Raw genomic sequence first — 20,730 nt, forward strand, 5'->3', positions numbered from 1 at the left:
TATATTAATATATGGATTGACATCTATAATTGAATGATTGAAAGTTTAAAACATATTAAACATAATGTCCAGTCTCATTTCTAACCAACAATCGAGGAAATGCTGGTAGAGGTTTATTTCCACAGTCATGTTTCATGTTTCCATTACTATTTTTTTTTTTTAATAAGGCAAGGCAAAGTCTGCCTACAACAAAGGGTTTCCTTATACCATAGGAAGCCCAGCAAACTCCCCTTGGAGGCAAGAAGTTTCCTGAGAAGTACAGGGAAACAGCAAGGGAAAGAAGGGAGACTAGATGAACCTTGCCCTAGGGGGAAATTAAATCTAGTATTGATACAATTTCCAGTGTGCTCATCAAGTCAAAGGTGGAAAGAAGAGCCATGGTTTACTAAAACCTAGAAGTTTCTCATTCAGTCCTGTGGCAAAGCATAGACACAAGCAAAACAGAACACAACTTATCAGAAACAAAAAGTCCACAGGTTAAAGTAGAAAATCTTATACTTTTCAGTCAAAATAAGTGAATTCAGAAGATGTCTGAGTGCCCCCTGTTGCCAGCTTATCTCTAGGGAAGTAGCTGTATACAGAAATAAAGATAATTATCATGTGAAGGCAAGGATGGAACCAACAAAGAGGATGACAAACAAAACCAAGCTCAAAACTATCAAGAACTGAGAGTTAAGTGAGGATGAAGTGGGGTTTATATAAATTAAGTTGTTGCACATGTGCCAAAGTTAAATCTTTAGTAAACCTACATAATATCACTATTTTGTTTTGCTCTCAGGTAATTAATAAATAACATTTGTCAAGCCACTGTAATAAGCAATGCTTCTTCTGCTTTACAGCAATTCATTCAGTCATCACAAGTTTCGTATTATCTAGGCACTGCTGTTACTCTCTTTTTATTTACACTTTTTATAAAGTATAGAAGAGCTAACTTGCTTTTTCCATAGCCTGAAAGCAGTAGAGCCCAATTTGAACTAAGCAGTTTGTCTCCAGAGGCTGTGCACTCTTAATCACTACTGGACTGCAGAGGCTCAAGTTAAAGAATCGCTCCAGGTGTTACGAACCAGATGCAGTTGTACTCAAACAACCATCTATCAAAAATGTGGGCCTTTGACAGCAGTTCCTTTGTTTAAGTGCTCTCACCATCAGTTGCAGGGTTACCTGTTACACAATTTGTGACTGAAAAAGGAATGTCCTTAGTGTAGGTATCACTAGTTCACCAGTGTTGTTTGAAGTTATCTGTGCTTATTGGGCAGGGAAAGGATTGGGATTCATCTCAGTATGTTACAAGAGTAAAGCATCAGCGAGAGCTGAAATATTTTCATTCACACAACTTCAGCCACAGGAATTAAGGTAATGTGACTACACTGGTACCTGAAATTCACCTTGAATGCCCATATTATCTGAAGCAATACCTCTGGAAAGCATGAAAACAAACAGGTTTTCTTTTAAAAATACAATATACCTAAATGTATAGGCAATGATTTTTAAATTTCAAAATAAGAATTTTTGACTAGATATATGAGTAGATTCCTAACTTACTAGAATGCGAATCATATTCTATGTTATTTCAACGGTATAGAATTCTTAGAACCTGCAATCTCCACTATTTGGTATCCTACTTCTCCTAAGCTGCATATTTCACAGGGAGTATCCCCAGTAGTAAGGCTCTGAAAAGGCAGGCACGGTTACCCTTGTTAGGTAACCGTGATTTCTTACAAAGACATATGGGCATGTGTTATAGACTATGGTAGAAGAGTGGATGGAAAGCGCTTGTACATTTCCCAGACTTCCTGGTTTGGGTTAGAGGGAAAGAGAGTTGTCAGAAGCTGCTGAGGAGGACCCTTTCCCATATTGCCTGAACTATTTGTCTGGTTGGGAGATATAAATAAGTAGAAGTAGCTGTGCAAATCCTCCGTAGATCAAAGGAAATGAATGGGGAAAAGGAGATGTTTTCTATATTGCTCCTTTCCTCTCCTGTGAATGGACACTAAAAACAGCTAGATACACTGAGCACTTCATTTCAGGCACTATTGATTATCTCCTTGATTTGTTTAGGGAACTACAATTGATTTATTTCAACAAATGAAACAAACATTTCATTTACCTAAATGTTTTCATTACTTTCATCCTTCTAGTCACTTAAGCTTTAACTTGGAACACATAATGTGTATTTTTCACCTTACTCTTATTTTTTTTTTTTTTTAAATGGGTCCAACTCTGTATGTTAACTTCTAAGAACATTGTTCGAGTTTTATTACTTGCTCTGGTTAAGCCTGGACTTTGAACACTTTTCCAAGGATGCAATTAAATTGATGAATATTTGCAATGTTTGGTTAAATAAAATGGAAGCCTCTAAGATTTTTGTATTTGATTTGGTTTTAAAAGTATTTTTACAGAAGTTATTGCTCCTATTATTTTATCCATCTATTTGTATAAGAACAGCAATCCTGACAATACAGTATATGTTTTCATATATATTTTTCTTTCAGAAAATTACTTGGGTCATCCTGCAATCCAGTTTTGTGAAAGCATCAGTCTCTATCAGAATTTATCAATTATATTGCTCTCTGTGAAGGTAAGCAAAGATAAAAAATGAAGTCACTTCACCATAGATCAGAGGTGGGGTGTGAGGGGAAATGGGTAAACTGTTTATTTTTCTTTTTAATTTAAAAAAATTAAATGAAAATTTAAAAATATAAATAAAAATTGAAGTCACTTTAAAAATATCTATTTTAATTTTGGGAATATTCACTAAAACTAGTCCTTCTCATTACATGATTTGCTTATTTATTTTACTGTTTTATCTTTGTGTCTCACACTAAAAAATTCTGCGTTCTTCACTGGCTACCATTTATCTGTCTCATTTTCTGTATCCTGGTCTTTTATATCTCTACATATCGGAGTAATCTTAGACTCAGATTTTTCTTTTCTTCCTCTACGTTCATGCCCTACATGAAATTTTAAGCTCCATGCTTCTAACTGCCTCTGTTCTGATAACGATCAATTTTTGAGTAGCTGTACATTTTCTCCTGAACTCTATAAATATACCATATGACTATTAAACCTCTCCACTTGGATGTTTAGCAGATATCTCAAATCTAGCATATCCAAAACTGGATTATTGATTCCTACCTCCCCCCACCTCCACACTACCTACCAAATCTGTTCCTATTACAATGTTCTCATACTTCAGTGAATAAGCACTACTATCTGCCTGTGTGCTAAAGTCAAAATCCTTGAAAATAATCCTTGCATCATCTTTCTCTCCTCATCCATATCCAATACAACACGTTTTGTAGTCTATACCTTCAAAATATATTCTGGAACGAATCACTCTCACCATTCCCACTACTCCCACCATCTCTGCATGGACTACTGTAATAGCTTTCTCCCTGGTCTCCCCACTTCCAGTCTTGGTGATCCCTAACACCCTATAATCTGTTCTTTCACAGTTAGCAAGATTCTTTTAATACATCAATCATATCAAGTCATTCTTCTGCTCTAAACCTTCAAGTGGTTTTCCTACACACTTTACCCAAAGTCCCTCCCATGGCATACAAGATCTGGCCTCTGCCTATCTCTCTGAATTTATTTCAACTCCATGGCCTTTGTTCCCTGTGCCTCATCCACTCTGGATTCTTTTCTATTCTTTGAGTACACCAAATCCCCTCCTGTCTCTTTGCTTACTCTTTATGCCTGAAAATCTTATGCCAATGTCTGGATAGCTCATTGTCTCACTCAATTTTGATCTCTGCACAAGTATCTCTTCTTGGAGAGCTTACTTGTTTTCTTAGCCACCCAATGTCCTTTGATTGGAGAATTTAGTCCATTTACATTAAAGCAATTATTGATAGGTATTGCCATTTTGTTAATTGCTTTCTGGCTGTTTTTGTAGTTCCTCTCTGTTACTTTCTTCTTCTTTTTCTCTCTTCCCTTGGTTTGATTGTTTTCTTTAATGTTATGTCTAGATTCCTTTCTCATTTTCTTTTGTGTATTTACTATGAGTTTTTTCTTTGTGGTTACTGTGAGGTTCACATATAACATTCTATGTATGTCATTCTATGTATGTAACAGTCTCTTTTAAGTTGATAGTAACAATTTTGAACACATTCCAAAGCTTTATATTTTCCATTCCCCATGTTTTATATTTTTGATGATACATTTTAACATATTTTTATTTTACATATCTTTCTTAATGAATTATTGTATTTTTAATTAGTTTTACTACTTTTGTCTTTTACCCTTTATCCCTGCTTTATAAGTGATTGATCCACTATCTTTATTATTTATTTACCTTTTTTGGTGAGATTTTACTTTTGTGTGTTTTCTTATTATTAATTAGTGCCTTTTCTTTTTATCTTAGAGAGGTCTCTTTAACATTTCTCATAAGGCCAGTCGAGTGATGATAAACTCCTTTACTTTTTGCTTATCTAGAAAATTCTTAATTTCTCCTTCAATTCTGAATTCTTTGCTGCATACAGAATTCTTGGCTGGCAGTTTTTTCCTTTCAGGACTGACTATGCCATGCCACTCCCTTCTAGCCTGTAAAGTTTCTTCTGAAAAATCTGCCAATAGCCTCATGGGGTTTCCTTTATATGTAATAAGTTGCTTTTCTCTTTCACTTTTAAGATTCTCTCTTTATCCTTAACTTTTACTGTTTTAATTATAATGTATCTCAGTATGTTTCTGTTTGGGTTCATCTTATTTAGAACTCTTTGAGCTTCCTGTCCTGGATGTCTGTTTCTTTCCCCACATTAGTAAAGCTTTCAGCCATTATTTCTTCAAACAATTTTTCTGGCCCTTTCTCTCTCTCTTCTCCTTCTGGGACCCCTGTAATGCAAATGACATTCTGTTTGAAATTGTCCTAGAGGTCCCTTAAGTTATCCTCACTTCTTTTAATGCTTTTTTTTTCTCTGTCTGGGTGTTTTCCATTGCACTGTCTTCCAGCCTGCTGATTTGTGCTTCTATTTCTTTCATTCTGCTGTTGAACCCCTCTAGTGTATATTTTGGCTCAGTTATATAACTTCTGTTTGGTACTTTCCTATATTTTCTGTCTCTTTATTGAAGTTCTTGCTGTGTTTATCCATTCATCTCCCGAGATTGGTAAGCTTTTTATGACCACTAATTTGAACTCTTTATCAGGTGGGTTGCTTATCTATTCCATTAAGGTCTTTTTCTGGAGACTTGCCTGTTTTTTGTTTTTGGAACATATTCCTCTGTCTCCTTGAAATGACTACCTCCCTGTCTTGAAGGAGTGGTTTGTATAGGAGCTGTTTTGTGTGTCCCAGAAGTGCAATCTCCCCCAGCCAGCAGAGCCAGGCACTCTATGAGTGTCCCTCACTTGCGCTGTGTAGGCATGCTATCTGTAATAGGGCTGTGGCGGCTGCATGGGGAGAGTGGGGTTCAGGGTGCTTACCTGGCCTGGTTACGGCTTGGCCACTGTAGGATTTGAGTCACTTACCTGTCCTGGCTACGAGGTTATGGCTTGATCTCTGTGTTGGGGGGTCAGGGCTTGGAGTGTTCATCTGACCTGGGTGTGGCTTGTCTGCTGTGTAGGAAGGGCAGGACTCAGGGTGCTTGTCTGTTCCAGGTGTGATTCAGTCTCTGTGCAGGATGGCTAGGCTTGAGGCACTCATCCAGGTTGATTACGGCTTGCCTGTTGAGTGGGGAGGGTGGGGCTAGCAAAAATGGTGCCCACAGGCTCTGTCATGTTAAAATGAGTTTGTAAAACTGGCATCTACCAGTGCTTCTGTTCCTGGATAGAATCCCTACAGGTTCTTGCCTCTCGCCAACCACTTTAAAATTAGTAACTGAGTCTCCCTCACTTATAGTAGAGATATTTTTCAATCTTTTGCTTTTGCACTGGATCTCAGCTTGCTTGGGTTTGTTTGCAAACCCTTTAAGAGTGGAATCTCTGTTCTCTGCAGTTCAGATTCTCCTGGTCTGAATCCCCATTGATTTTCAAAACCGGACATTGTAGGGGCTCATCTTTCCAGTGCTAGCCCCCAGGGTTGGGATGCCTGACGTGAGGCAAAATCCCTTCACTCCTCAAGAGAGAGTTTCGTATTTGGGGGATAATTCCTGATTGTGGGGCCACCATGTCCAGGGTGGGGTCCGAGGTAAGGCTGTGTCTCTGCCTCTCCTACCCTTGTCCATGCATCTCTTTTGTCTTTTGTTGTGGAGATGCACTTCATCTAGGTCTCAGGTTCTTTTCCAAGGAAAATTACTTATATGTAGGGGTAAATTTGTTGTGTCCATGGGAGAAGGTGAGTTCAGGGTCTTTCTATACCACCATCTTAGATGCCCCTTAATTTATTTTTATTTCTGAAAGTTCCATTTGGTTTTATCTTTTTTCTTTTTTGTCATTGCATTTCTTGTTTCTTTATATATTTCACATACATAATTATATCTTTTATTTCTTTAAATATTTTATACATATAAAATTAATGCCAATATTTCTTTTTTGCTGTCTGTCTCTGTCTCTTAAAAAGATTATTTTCTTAAAAATTTGACTGTCTTTAATAAAAGCTCATATTTGGCTGATCTTAATATGTGTAAAAACTGGGGCCTAAATTGAAAAGGCTTTCATCCAGAGAAGATTCACTTTTGCTTTTTTTGAGCCAGGGAGTATTACCAATCTCATGGCCCCTTTCAGATTCCCTGGCTCAATATAGTACACTCTGGTTCACCTTCCTCCTCTTCCTTTAGACAATCATGATATTGGAAAGTTCCTTAGGAAAAACCTACCTTTCTTCTGTGCTTATTAATTCAAGCTCAGATTTCAGGATCCCTTCCTGTCCCTTGGAAATTTTCTTTACTTCCACCTCCTCAACTCAGTATTACAACAAAATTCATATTTTATCCAAGGTCTATCCACTTTCCCACATTGATAAAGCCCTAGGTATATATGCTGTGCTGGAAGCGAAAATTAATTTTCTTTAATCATCTGAGTAATTCTTTTATTTAGTAATGTTTTGTATTGATTAGTATTACATTTTACAGAATTCCAATGCAAAGCCAACTAAATTTTTTAAAAGAGAAAAAGAATTTAATGACTCACATAATTGTTTCCAAACGTTCTAAAATACTAAGGAATGATCAAGAATGCTCCCAGAATTGGTTGCAAAATCTTTCTGACTGCTGTTGCTGGTTTTGTTCTGCAATTTGTTGCCTTTCTGAATTGCTAATTTTTTCCTAAAATGCTGATCTTGTCTCTAATGCTGCCAAAGAATGTGTCTCACTCAGCCAATATTTACAACTATTTCATTTTGCTCTGCAAAGGTTAACTTGTCCTTTTAGATTGTCTATAACCCTCTTTCATCCACTTAATAATGTGGAACAATTTTCCCTGGGCTGAGTCAAAGCACTTTTGAGAGGACATTCAGATACTTTCTTCAGTCTTAGTATCTCCACATGAAGTGCTTGTCTTTTGACAACTTCCTACGAATTTGGTGAAAGGTCTTAACCTTAGTTTCCTGGTACTCAAGTTGTCTTCATTATTTAACAGTTGATTCTAAAAAAATTGTCATGCAAACAAGACTTCTGCCAGTTTGCTTTAATATCATGTTTTAGCAAAAATATGGCATTTAGCTTAGTTTCCAACTTGCATTTTTCTAAATTACATTAATAAGAAATTGTGCTACTAGTTTAGAATTTTATTAACATTCAAATCTTGCAATGGAATTGTATTAGAGTTCTCTAGAGAAACAAAACTAATAGGATATTTAGTCAATTAATTAATTAATTAATTAATTATGAGGAATTGGCTCACATGATTGTGGAGGCTGAGAAGTCCCACAATCTGCTGTCTGCAAGCTGAAGACCCAGGAAAACTGGCTGTGTAATTCCAGTCTGAGTCTGAACAGAACCAGAAGATTGATGGTGTAAATCCCAGTCCAAAATCAAAAGACTGATAGCTCAAGCAGTCAGGCAGTAAGGGCAGGTGGAACAAATATCTGCTTCCTCTACTTTTTGTTTGGTTCAGGCCCTGGACAGATTGAATATTGCTCACTCACACTGGGGAGGAGCTAAATGCACCAATTCAAACACTAATCTCATCTGGAAACACCTTCATAGACACACCCAGAAATAAAATTTAATTTGGCCATCCCAGCCAAATTGACACAAAATTTACCATCACAGGAATCATTTGCTATCCAAAACAACATATTGTAAAACAAAAATCAAAACATCTGATTGCATTTTATGTTGCAATCAGTTAAAATCAGTTTAAAATGCACCAGTTAAGGAGAGATTTTATTCAGTCTATTGCAATAGGGAGAGCATTACAGATTTGAAGATTATAGAGTTGTGGTAGGGTGATATTGGCTTAGACTTTCATAGGAAGAAGACAATTTACAGGTAGGGTGATTTAGCGCTGTGATCATTTTACAATTAGGGGAATTCTCTGTCAGCTGAATGGGGAATGTTTTTCTTTGTGTCTAGCTGTTTACAGAGAGACAAACAGTTCTGATCGCAGCTAGTCATTCTTGAGGCAAAGAATAAGACTTCAGAGGGTCTGCATTTGGTCTTGTCACAGATATTGCAGGCAGTTGTCTCCAAATCTTATGGGAGTCAGTAAAAGAGTAGATAGTGAATCTTGTCAGTTCTTGTGGGGAAATGTGGTTCTTTATGGTAAATTGTTTCCTGGAACATATATAAAATGCCAGAAAGATTTCAAAAAACAGAAGTGTACAGGGATTTCTAAACAATCACTGTTTTCTGGGAAAATAGGGCTCAGGTAATGTTAATACTGTCAATTTTTTACATGTGAGTTCTCAGTCCTTGACAGAAATGTTTATTTTCATCACTTCTTCCTAGGTGCTGCTTATTCTACAAAATTATGTCACAACTCGAATTTTGGAAAGTTTTGAGTATAAAGAAAAGTTAATAAAGAAGTTAATTTGATGGGAACATATTCAGATTTATATAGAATTTGCAGGAATATGAAACCATCCACTTCATGGTAGAAGGAAACACTAATTTAGTACATTTGACATTTTATGTCTTTCAGTTGTTTTATTTATATAGCTAAAATTCAGTTTTACTAGTCATGATTAGTATATACTCCCACCAAATATTACAATCATTTCCTTGGTTGATATCAAACAGTAGCTTGCCTAGGGAATGATTTTATAGTGCTTGTTTAAATTTGACCTGTTTATACTATGTTGATTAAATATGAATCAAATCTTCAGAGTATTATTGTTTTAATACATTTCTTGGAAGCTTGACAAGAAATCCTATATATTAAGTTCAGCAAAATTATATACATAGAGTCTGTCAGACTATGTATGCATGCTCCCATCCTGAGTTGATGAACATCCTTTTGTTTCAGGGGAAATTTCAAATAAAACCTCCACTTGAGCTTTTTTTCCTCAGTAACCTCTTGTTCATCACCCTGGACTGGCTGCCAAGCAATAATGTGATTGCTTTACAGTCAGTGGGAAGTAATTCAGTGGTACTTTTCCATTTGTAATGCTCCTCAATGAGAAATGAGGTTGTTAGGCAACAGATGACATAGGGTAGGGACAGGAGAAAGACTTCAGAGTTAGGAATTCACACCAAATGCTTCTCCATTTTCTATATAGTCAGTATTTTAAACTTTTATTTTGAAATAATTTTAGACACAAATAAAAGTTGAAGGAATATACAGACATTCCTGTGTAATCTCCAGCCAGGTTCTGCTAATGTTAACATCTTATAAAATCTCAGTGCAATCATCAAAATCAGGAAATTGACAGTGATACAATATTATCAAGTAAACTACATAACATTTGGATTTCACATTTTTACATGTACTATTTTTGTTTAGTTGTATGAAATTTAATCACAGATATGGATTCATATAGCTACCATCACAATCTGAATAGTGAACGGTTCCATAATCTCAAAGAAACTCTTTTGTATTATCTCTTCCTAGTCACACCCTGCCCACCAAGCCTAACCCCGGCAACCATGAGTCTGTTCTAGATCTCTTAAGTTTAGATTTTTCTTGAGCTTAATATGAATGGAATCATATGGTATGCACTCAGTTTTTGTCTGGCTTCTTTCACTTAGCATAATGCCTTCGAGATTCATTCAAGTAAGTTGTCTGTATCAATAGTTCATTTCTTCTAATTCCTGAGTAGTATTCCATTGCATGAATGTACCACACTTTGCACATTTAGTTGCTGAAAGACATTTAAATTACTTCTAATTTTCACTATTACAAGTTGCTATAGACATTTATGTACAAGTTTTTATGTAAGCATAATTTTTTATTTTTCTAGAATACATACCAAGGGTCATATGATAAGTGCATATTTAAATTTATAGGAAACTTTCAAACTGTTTTTCAGAGTGCTTGCACCATTTTCCATTCCCACCAGGAGTGTATGAAGGATCCAGTAGGTCTGTATCCTCACCAGTCTTTGGAATCGTCAGATTTTATTAATTTAGCCATTCGAATACACTTATAGTGGTATCTCATCATAGCTTTAATTTGCATTTCTTTAAGGGCTAATATATTTCTTTTCATGTAATTCTTTGCCATTCATATATCCTCTTTGATGAACTGTCTGCTCAGGATTTTTGCCCCTTCTCCAGCTGAAGTCTCTGTTTTGCTTGTTAAGTTTAGAGAGTTCTTTACATATTCCAGACACAGGCCCTGTGCAACACAGGCAATTTGCATGTATTTTCTCCTGGTCTGTGGCATGTCTTTTCAACCTCTTAACAGTCTTTTGCAGAGCAAAAGTGTTTTAATTTTAATAAAGTTTAACTAATAAATTTTTTATGTGACTTATATATTCATTGTCTTTTCTGAGAACTCATTGCCTAACCCAAGATAGTAAAGATTTCCTCCTATGTTTTATTCTAAAAATTGTATAGATTTTGGTTTTATATTTATATCTGTAATCCATTTTGAGTTAATTTTTGTTTAGGTTTTGAAATTTAGGTTGAGGTTTATATTTTGCCTAGGGGTGTCCAATTATTCCATTTGTTGGAAAAACTTTCCTTTCTCCATTGAATTGCTTTTGCATCTTTGTCAAAAATCAGTTGGCAGTACTTATGTGAGTCTATTACTGGATTCTTTATTCTGCTCCACTGATATTAGTGTCAGTTCTTCTACCCATACCTCTGTTGTACTTACTGTAAAGTATACAGAAAGTCTTAAAATATGGTAGTGCAATTTTTCTAACTTCATTTTCAAAATTGTTTTAGCTGGATTTAGTAGATTAATTGTTTTATTTATAATTGATTTATAATTGATTTAGTAGATTTATAATTGTTTTATTTGGGGAAGGTGTTGTCATAGTAATTTTTAAATTTTAAATTCAAATGGTTCATTACTGCTATATAGAAATATATTTAATTTTTGTGTCATGATCTTATTTCCTTTGAACTAGCTATGCTCACTTATTAGGTCTAGAAAAAAATTTTTTAATGGAATCTTTGGGATTTTCTATGTAGACAATTATACCATGTGGGAATAGAGACAGTTATATTTCTTCCTTTTCCAATCCGTATGTCTTTAATTTCCTTTTCTGGACTGTTGCACTGGTTAGAACTTCCAATATTATGTTGGAAAGGAGTGGTAGCAGACAATATCTTTGCTTTGTTCTTAGTTTTAGGTGGAGAGCATTTAGCTTCTCACCAGTAAGTGTGATGTTAACTGTATATTTTCAATAGATGTTCTTTATCAGATTGAGGAAGTTCTATCCAAGTTTGCTGAGAGTTTTTACATCAATGGATAATGCCTTTTGGCAAATGCCTTCCCTGCATCAGTTGTTTCTTCTTTATGCTGTTAATATTGTGAGTTACATTTATTTTCAAGTACTGAATCAGCTTTGCATTCCTGGAATAAACCCACTTGAACACGGTGTATAATTCTTTTCATATATTTCTGGATTCTATTTGCTAATATTTTTTTGAAGATTTTTGCATGTATTTTCATGATGGAGATTGGTTTATATATATATATATATGTATGTATGTATATATATATATGTTTTTTTGGTGCTAATGTTATCTGGTTATGGTAATGGTGACCTCATAAAATTAATTAGCAAGTGTTCCCTCATCTGTTTTTTGGACAAGACTTTGTAGGATTGGTGTCATGTCTTCTTTAAATTTTTGGTAGAATTCACCATTGAGTAAAAGTAAGCTAGATATTTCTTTTTCAGAAGATTTTATCTAGAAATTCAACTTTGTTAAAGACTATTCAAGTTTCCTATTTTACGTTGGATGTTTTGATAGTTTATGGTTTTTGAGGAATGGCCCTTTTCTTTTTTGTTGTTGTTCAAATTGGATAATTTCTTGATCTGTCTTCCAGTTGGCTCATTATTTCCTCTGTCATATTCAGTCTTCTGTTGAACTCATCTTTTAATTTTGATTACTGTATTTTTCAGTTCTAAGATTTTATTTTTTTCTTTATATCTTCCATTTCTGTCAAAATTTCTGTTTTCATTTGATTCAAGAGAATTTCTAATATCAGAGAATTTTTATGATATCTATTTTATAATCATTGCCAAATAATTACAATATTTGATATATCTTGGTTTTGCAGTCTGTTGATTTTCTTTTCTAATTCAAATTGATGTCTCTGGTTCTCAATATGGTGAATAATTTTGGAATATATTCTGGAAATATTAAGTCATATATTATAAAACTAGTTATGTTTATATCTTCTATTTTAGTAGGTAATCTTCCTGCTAAAGTTCAGAATGCATGTCCTGGCCCACTTTGGGGGGCTGTAATTTAAATGTTGAGATTTCAAAACCTTTGCAGTGCTATTTTGGTCTGCTCTGTTCATGTGCTTTTCAATGAATGACTAATTAGAAGCATAGGCCACTCTGGAGTCTGCCCAGAATTTTATACACAGAATACTTTTCTTCAGCTCCCTTCTCTCCCTATGCCTACCTTCCACTTTCTAATTGGGTGGATGCTAGGTACCTCATCTTTGCTGTCATTCGGTTAGAACAAGCTTAGGGTAATAAGACTCCATTTTACTGTCTCCACAGTACATGATAGAGAGGTGAAAGAGTGCTGCTTCTTTGCTGATGCTCACTTAGTATAAAACTGGGATTATCCATATAGCTAACTCCACAGTTCCACAGCCACAGTGTTCAATGTGGAGCAGAGGGGATGCACCTCTGCTCATGTTAGTGCAGTGTGGTGATGGTTGATAGGGTTCTGACACAGTCTCTCCAATGCACGGTGGGGAGAGGTAGGGATGCTACCTCCTAAGTGTAGAGCAGGGATGGAAGATAGTGTTCTGTCTACAGTCTCCAGGGCACACTGTAGGGAAGCAGTGAGGCACAACTTTTATCTTGTTATTACAGACCTGGAGGGAGGTCAAAAAAGTTATGTCTTTCAGGACATAAGTTTTCCCAGTCTTTGTTTAGGGAGACTATGCTTTCTTAGGGCTTTTTAAAAAAACGTCTGTTACCATTGGCATTTCTAGTTTATGGGCTTCCTTAGTACAGCCTAGGATACATTGGAAGCAAAAACAAACAAACAAAACATTTAGAATTCACTTCTAAGTCATTCCTCAAGTCACAAAATCCCTAGCTAGTTCTTTTTTCCACTTTCAGATTCCTCTGATATTTATTTCATCAGGATTTTTAATTGTAATTACTAGGAAAATTAAGGAAGAATGCACTTTTATGGAACTCCTTTTACGGAAGGGAAAGACCAATGTCTAATCAATTTTAAGGCCATATATTCAGTCCTAGCCTCATTTTCTGTTTTTCAGCATTTGCTAAATATGTGCTGTGTACTATTAGCACTCCTGGAGAGTTATAAAGGAAGTAGAAGACTTAGTTACAGCCCTCACATCTATTATGATCAAATTCAGTCAAAATATATTTACTGAAAACCTTTTGTTTGCCAGACAAATTTCTGAGGTGGGGATAAATATCATGGTCTAGTTAGGGAACAGACATTCAAACACATTATTCTATTGCAATGGGTTAATGATATACTTAGAAATGTTTTAAAAGATTACTGAAGCAATGAATATTTCTCTTTTTATACATATATATTAAATTAACCCTGTGACAATTGAGTTGGTTTTGGGAGTTAAACAGGAATTTGATAGACTACTTGGGAAATGAGATAAAGAACAAAAATGTAAATTTGCATACAATAAATCTGCAAATCCATGTAACCAATAAAGTCTATACAGAGATATAATTTTTAGATGTGGGAGGAGGAAAGGGTAAGGAATAGGAGAAATGGCATAAATTGTATTGTGATTTGGCTTTTGGAGTAGTTTTTTAGGTGTTAAGATCAGTCATAGAGAAATGTAAACTATGTGAATTCAGTCCATAACATATACCTGAGTAAAAGCCATATGATTCTCTTACTATGGAGGTAGTCATGTGCTCTTATTTTGAGAATGGTGATAGGTAAGGAGCTCATTATCAGTCATTTAAATTTTACAAGTGTCTTAGTTCAGGCTGCTATAACAAAGTACCATAAACTGCTGGCTTATAAAAAACAGAAATTTATTTCTCACATTTCTGGAGGCTGGAAGATCAGGGTGCCAGCATTATTGGTTCTGGTGAACTCCCTCTCCTGGGATGCAGACTGGACTTCTCACTGTATCCTCACATGGTTGGAAAAAGGACTAGAGTGCTCTCTGGGGTCTCTCTTATAAGGGCACTAATCCCATTCATGAGAACTCTGCCCTCATGACCTAATTACCTCCCAAAGGCCCACTTCCTAATACCATCACATTGGGAGTTAGGATTTCAACATATGAATTCTGGAGGGGGACACAAAATTTAGTCTGTTGCAATATGAAAGGAAAATATGTAGCTACTAAAATTAAATATCAGACACACTCCCTGACTTCAGACTATATTACAAAGCTACAGTAATCAAAACAGTATGGTATGGTCACAGAAACCAACAAATGGATCAATGGAACAGAGTAGAGAGCTCAGAATAAACCCACACACATTTGCTTAATTAATCTATGACAAAGGAGTTAAGAATATACAATGGAGAAAAGACAGTCTCTTCAATAAGTGGTGCTGGGAAAACTGGACAGCTACATGTAAAACAATGAGATTAGAATATTTCCTATCACCATATACAAAAATAAACTCAAAATGGATTAAAAACCTAAATGTAAGGCTGGAAACCATAAAACTCCTAGAAGAAAACATAGGCATTATGTTGTCTGACATAAGTCTTAGCAATTTTTTTTTTTTTTGTATCTGTCTCCTCAGGGAAGGGAAACAAAGGCAAAAATAAACAAATGGGACTTAACAAAACTTAAAAGCATTTGCACAGCGAAGGAAACCATCAGCAAAATGAAAAGGCATGTTACTGAATCAGAAAAGATATTTGTAATAATATGTCTGTTAAGGGGTTAGTATCCAAAATATACGAAGAACTCATACAACTCAATATCAACAGAGCAAACAACCCAATTAAAAAGTGGGCAGAAGACCTGAATAGGTATTTTTCTAAATAAGACATACAGATGGACAACAGGAACATGAAAAAATGCTCAACATCACTAATAATCAAGGAAATGCAAATCAAAACCACAGTGAGATATTTCCTCATGCCTGTTAGAATGGGCATCATCAAAAAGACAAGAGATGCAAATTATGGTGAGGATGTGGAGAAAACAGAACCCTTGTGCACTATCGATGAGACAGTAAACTGGTACAGTCACTATGGAAAACAGTATGAAGGATCCTCAGAAAATTAAAAATAGAACTACCATATGACCCAGCAATTCCACTTCTGGGAATACATCCAAAGGAAATACAAACACTATTCCAAAAAGATATTTGCATCCCTATGTTTATAGCTGCATTATTTACAATAGCCAAGATATGGAAGCAACCTAAGTTGCTTAGATGAATGGATATAGAAGATGTGGTATATATACACAATAAAATATTACTCAGCCATAAAAAGAATGAAATCTTGTCATTTGTGACAACATGGATGGACCTGGAGGGTATTATGCTTACTGAAATAAGTCAGACAAAGGAAGACAAATGCTGTATATTTTCACTTACCTGTGGAATCTAAAAAATAAAACAAATAAACAAATATAACAAAACAGAAACAGACTCATAGATACAGAGAATAAACTAGTGGTTATCAGAGGGGAGAGGAGTGGGGAGAGAGGCAAGATAGGTAGAGGGGATTAAGAGGTACAAACTATTAGGTATAAAATAAATGTCACAAGGATATAATGTACATCACAGGGAATATAGCCAATATTTTATAAGTTAATATGGGGTATAGTCTATAAAAATATCAAATCACTATGTTGTGCAACTGTAACTAATATGATATTGTAAGTCAACTATACTTCAATTAAAAAAAGAAAAAAAAAGAAAATGAAATAGTACAATACCTATATAATTCCATGCTCACTAGTGTATATGCAAAGTAAAGATAAATGAAAGTTAAAGAAAGCCATGGCAGTAACTCAAAGATAAATTAATTAATGTCAGAATCACTCTGACAGAATGACTCAGGTGACATGTCCATTGTTTAAAAGACCTGACAGAGGAAAAAATGATTACAATAATTCCTTACAGAATATAGTTTTTTAAAATTAAAAACAAACAAAAATAACCTTTAATTCTTAAGTGACTTAGGAACTATTTCCTTCTAGAAGGAAATTATAATTTATTTCTGAAAATGTGTCATTTTTAGACTCTAATCGTATTTGATATTAGATTGATTATAATAGGAGGAAGGCAAAAATCAACTTTTAAGAATAATTTTTATACTACAGTGACTTATATAATAAAGTTAATTTTGAAATAGTTGAGTTACCTGATTTTAAATAAACCAAGGTATTAAGATTAAAGATGTGGAAAATTAAATTTCTCCATAGTGTAATGGAATGGCTTACAATCTCTTTATTATATAATAGTAATCAAATAAGTCCATTTAAATCATATATTTATTTCTTAATATTTCACTAACTGATGACATATTATGAACATTCACAATGTTTAGAAAGGTGAAATCTGCCACTCAAAAGTAGGAAACTGACTGTAACCGACATAAACCTCCACCTGCCACCTAAAAGCGTTAGGAGAAAGACAGTGGGTCCTGGAATAGAGAGGGCTTCTCTTGAAGTTATGTAGGAACATCTGCTAATGCTGAAGCTGCTACGAGTAAAAAAAGGAGAAAGACCTATATGGATCAATGAATCCGGCAGGGATATAAACCCTTGTTATAACAGGAGTGCATTTGGCTGTAAACAATAGCCAACCAGACTCACAGGGGCTTAAATACCTAGGATATTATTCATTTTACATAAGAAAATGTCTAAAGATAGGTTTTCTAGGGCTTGAATGACTGATTAAGGATAGCAGCAAGGGCTCAATTTCCTTCTATCTTCCTGCTCTACCATGTTTAATATGTCACCACCATTTTTAGTCTAAAAATAGCTGCTGTGTCTTTCATCATTGTGTCCATTGTCCAGGTAGAAAAAGAGGAAAGGATGAAAGGAAGAAGAGCAAGCACCTGAAGAGGTATGCAAACCAAGCCTGTCCCTATTAAAAGCTTTTCCAGAGCCCATACCTCCCACGCCCCAGGAAGATCCCTTATATCTTATTGGCCATAATGGGGACGTGTGGCCACACTTGGCTGTCATGAAGTCAAGGATCATGAGAGTCAGCATGTACACCACTTCCGGAGAGAAAAGTAAAGGAGAAGAGACTGTGAACTGCTTGTTTTTGAACAGAGGCAAACCATAGAGTATGCCACAGGGATGTGGATGATACTGTCAGGTGGTTGATTCAGAGTGAATTGATCTCAGAAACTTCTGAGCTCACCTTAGTGCCCTTGAACATTCTGTATTTTACATCACAAGAGCATACAAAATTTCCACATCTTCTGGAATATGCTTTGTTACCCTAGGTCTGTCTTCTGGTCCAATAACTATTTAATAGACTCTAAAGAGATTAAATTACCCTTGGTCTCTAACTTCTGTTGATTAATTCTGCTCAGATTTATCCTCTCCTCTTGTGTTAGTATCTGATTACGGCTCATTCTGAAATTTGCTTTTTGTCTAGCTAGGAGAGTTTGATTTCTAGTATCTCCCAGTTTCTGTAGTATTTTGTCTCTGTTTCTCTCTCTGTGTTTGCCTTTAACCTCTCTGTGTGGCTTTCTTGATTAAGCTGCAATTATGGCCATTTGTGGCTCCAAGGCTCACGTCTTTTCAGCTTCATCACTGGCGAGGAAGGGACTCTATTTTTTAATTCCCTATTTGAAATATCCTAGAGAAAGACTATTGACATTGTCTGGTCACACGCCCACCTCAGAAAACATGTGTAGTGAGGTTAATTGCACTGTGATGTGCCTAAGTACGTGTTCAACCATTTCCCTTAAAAAAGAGCTGGGAATTTCTAAGCAGAATGAGGGAAAAGTACTGATAAAATGAAAAAAATGACACATATTATTCTACCATATAAGATTCTATTTATATTTTTCTATGCTTCAAAAAATGCTATACAATAATTTCTTATGGTTGGTAAGGAGACGTGGCTTGACATCCTTTTCTAAAATTTTGGATTAGTTCTCAATAAACAGCAAGTCAATGAAGCATGCCATAAATTATTCCAAGTTTCAAGGGAAATCCCTTTCTTTATTAAACCAGATTACAGGTTGTTAACTACAAAGAGTAGAACTGTGTTTAAAGATGATAATGGGAGCACATCCCATCTTACCTAGGATGAATAGAGGTATCAAGCTGTGTGGCTATGTAGTTTCTCAGGTCCTGTTCTTCTAAAGTAGACCCCGACAGTTCTAAAGAGAAAAGAGAAAAGATATTAAACATATTTTACACTTACTAAAATTGTGAGGTAAAATACTGCCTTTTATCTGATAAATACTGAACTTGAGTGCGTGTTAGAATATCCCACATTTGTTACTACTCTTTACCCAGAGTAATAGTTCCGTTTTTGACATTCACTTTTAGGACTGTGACGATGAATTAGCAAAATATATTCCCATTTAGCTTCAGTTGAATCGCATTATCTCTGAGAAGTGAGTGTTATTGCAGTTTGATTGAGAAAGTGATATTTGGTGGTTTTCATTCTAGGTGGGCAGTAAATAATAAATACAGTGATTTACTGTCAAAAGTGTAAATGAAAGATGTTTCTAAATGCAGAAGAGCAGCAACACCTTTCATCTGAAAGCAATCATGTCTTAACATTTGTGTAAAACAATTATTGACAAAGCACTTCCACCTCTACTATAGCATTTAATTCTTAAAGTATGTCAGAGAGGTATGAAATGTTTTCTTCATTTTTAAAAAGAAAAAAAATTGTTACCAGAGAAATTTACATACTCAAGATCCCCACCCATGAAGTAAAGCCCAGAAACTCAAACCCAGGTCTTCTGATCCTAGTTCAGTCCTATTTTTCTACCACAGCTGTTCCTTTCAATGTAAGATGAAATATTCTGTCAGCTCTATGACAACGGCATGAAGGAACTTGAAGTAAAGTTATCTTTATGACAAACTCAGAGGATAATTTACTCATTCATTTCAATAATATTTATTGTGAATCAAGTATAAGTTTTATCCCTAGTGCCCAGAAGAGTGTCTGACACATACAGTAGGTAAGATCAATGGATATGTATGATTAACGAATGGGTGAATGAATGAATGAGTGCTAAGTCAAGCAAGCATCATGCTCCACTCATGACAAGTTAAAGACCCTGCTTTCAAAAAACTTCCTAATTAGGAGACACATACATATCAATAAGAAAATGCCACGTGAAGTGAAAAATGCTGAAGTAAAAAAATAAAGATGTTTTGAGAGCACTTAAGTGATGGATAAATTGAGCAAATCTTCACTGAGGAGGTGATATTTGAGGTTGACCTTGAAGAACTAATAAGATTTTCCCTCACAGAGAGAGGGAACATCATGCTCAAAAGTAAAGGTCAGGGAATGTGAGGCTGCTGATCGAGCAGCTTGGGTCAGAGGAGCTTGAGACAGCAAGCAGTGACTGTGCAATGTTACTGGCACCTTGTGAAGGACATGTGTACCCCATGGTGATAAATGAATTTGTATTTTAGAACATTAACCCTGGTGGGAGCAGGGAGGATTGAGTGGAGTAAGGAGAGCTGCTAACCAGACATTTTATGTCTGGTTTGAACGTGAGAGAATAAACTCCTGAACCAGCGTAAAGAGGGTGAAGGTGAGGAGATAGATTCCAGTTCTGTGAGGCCTGAAGCTTATACAAATTTCAGGGCTCTCTCTCTTAAAAAAAAAAAGTGTTCAAAATTACAAGTACAAAATTACGTATAAAAGCAAATATTTATTTATAATGAGGAAAAGAATCTGAAATCATTACTAAATTTAAAGGGCTGACAAATGCTACAAATTTCATAATATCCAGAAAAATAGCATATATCTATGAACTACCTTCCTGACACAGCTCTCTATATTAAAGATATATAAACTTTTTAGATGCATACTCTTTAATATCTTCATATGACAAACATTTATTATATTAGTACTATATAAAAGACTATTATACAAATTAGAATAGTATTTTCTGTGGAGAGATTAGAAATTAAGATTTCTTTCTATTACAGTTGATCAATTTTTAAAAAATTGATAGTTTAGATACAAAAACCATGTGGCTTTACACACAGTTGAATTTGCTTCTTATAGTACTGCCACAGGTTGTGCCCTACACACAGGAATTCTGATAAATTTTATTTCAAGTGTCTTTCATCAAAAG

At 35.1% G+C, this 20,730-nt stretch overlaps 1 protein-coding gene across 2 annotated transcripts in view; it reads right to left on the bottom strand.

Annotated features, from left to right (window-relative positions):
- The window catches only part of LOC309631318 (uncharacterized protein), a 436,314-nt gene that overhangs the window by 17,740 nt on the left and 397,844 nt on the right, over positions 1-20,730 (bottom strand). Inside the window, exon 6 of one of the 2 annotated variants that reach the window (XM_082397629.1) lies at positions 18,705-18,783. In XM_082397629.1, the coding sequence (XP_082253755.1) occupies positions 18,705-18,783 (79 nt within the window). Of the gene's footprint in view, positions 1-5,667; positions 18,784-20,730 lie in introns of those variants that run through there. The other variant, XR_014246192.1, reaches the window with a different exon arrangement.

This window comes from Balaenoptera borealis (genome assembly GCF_965194805.1).
Source record: "Balaenoptera borealis genome assembly, chromosome: 6".
In the NCBI taxonomy this organism is placed as follows: Eukaryota; Metazoa; Chordata; class Mammalia; order Artiodactyla; family Balaenopteridae; genus Balaenoptera; species Balaenoptera borealis.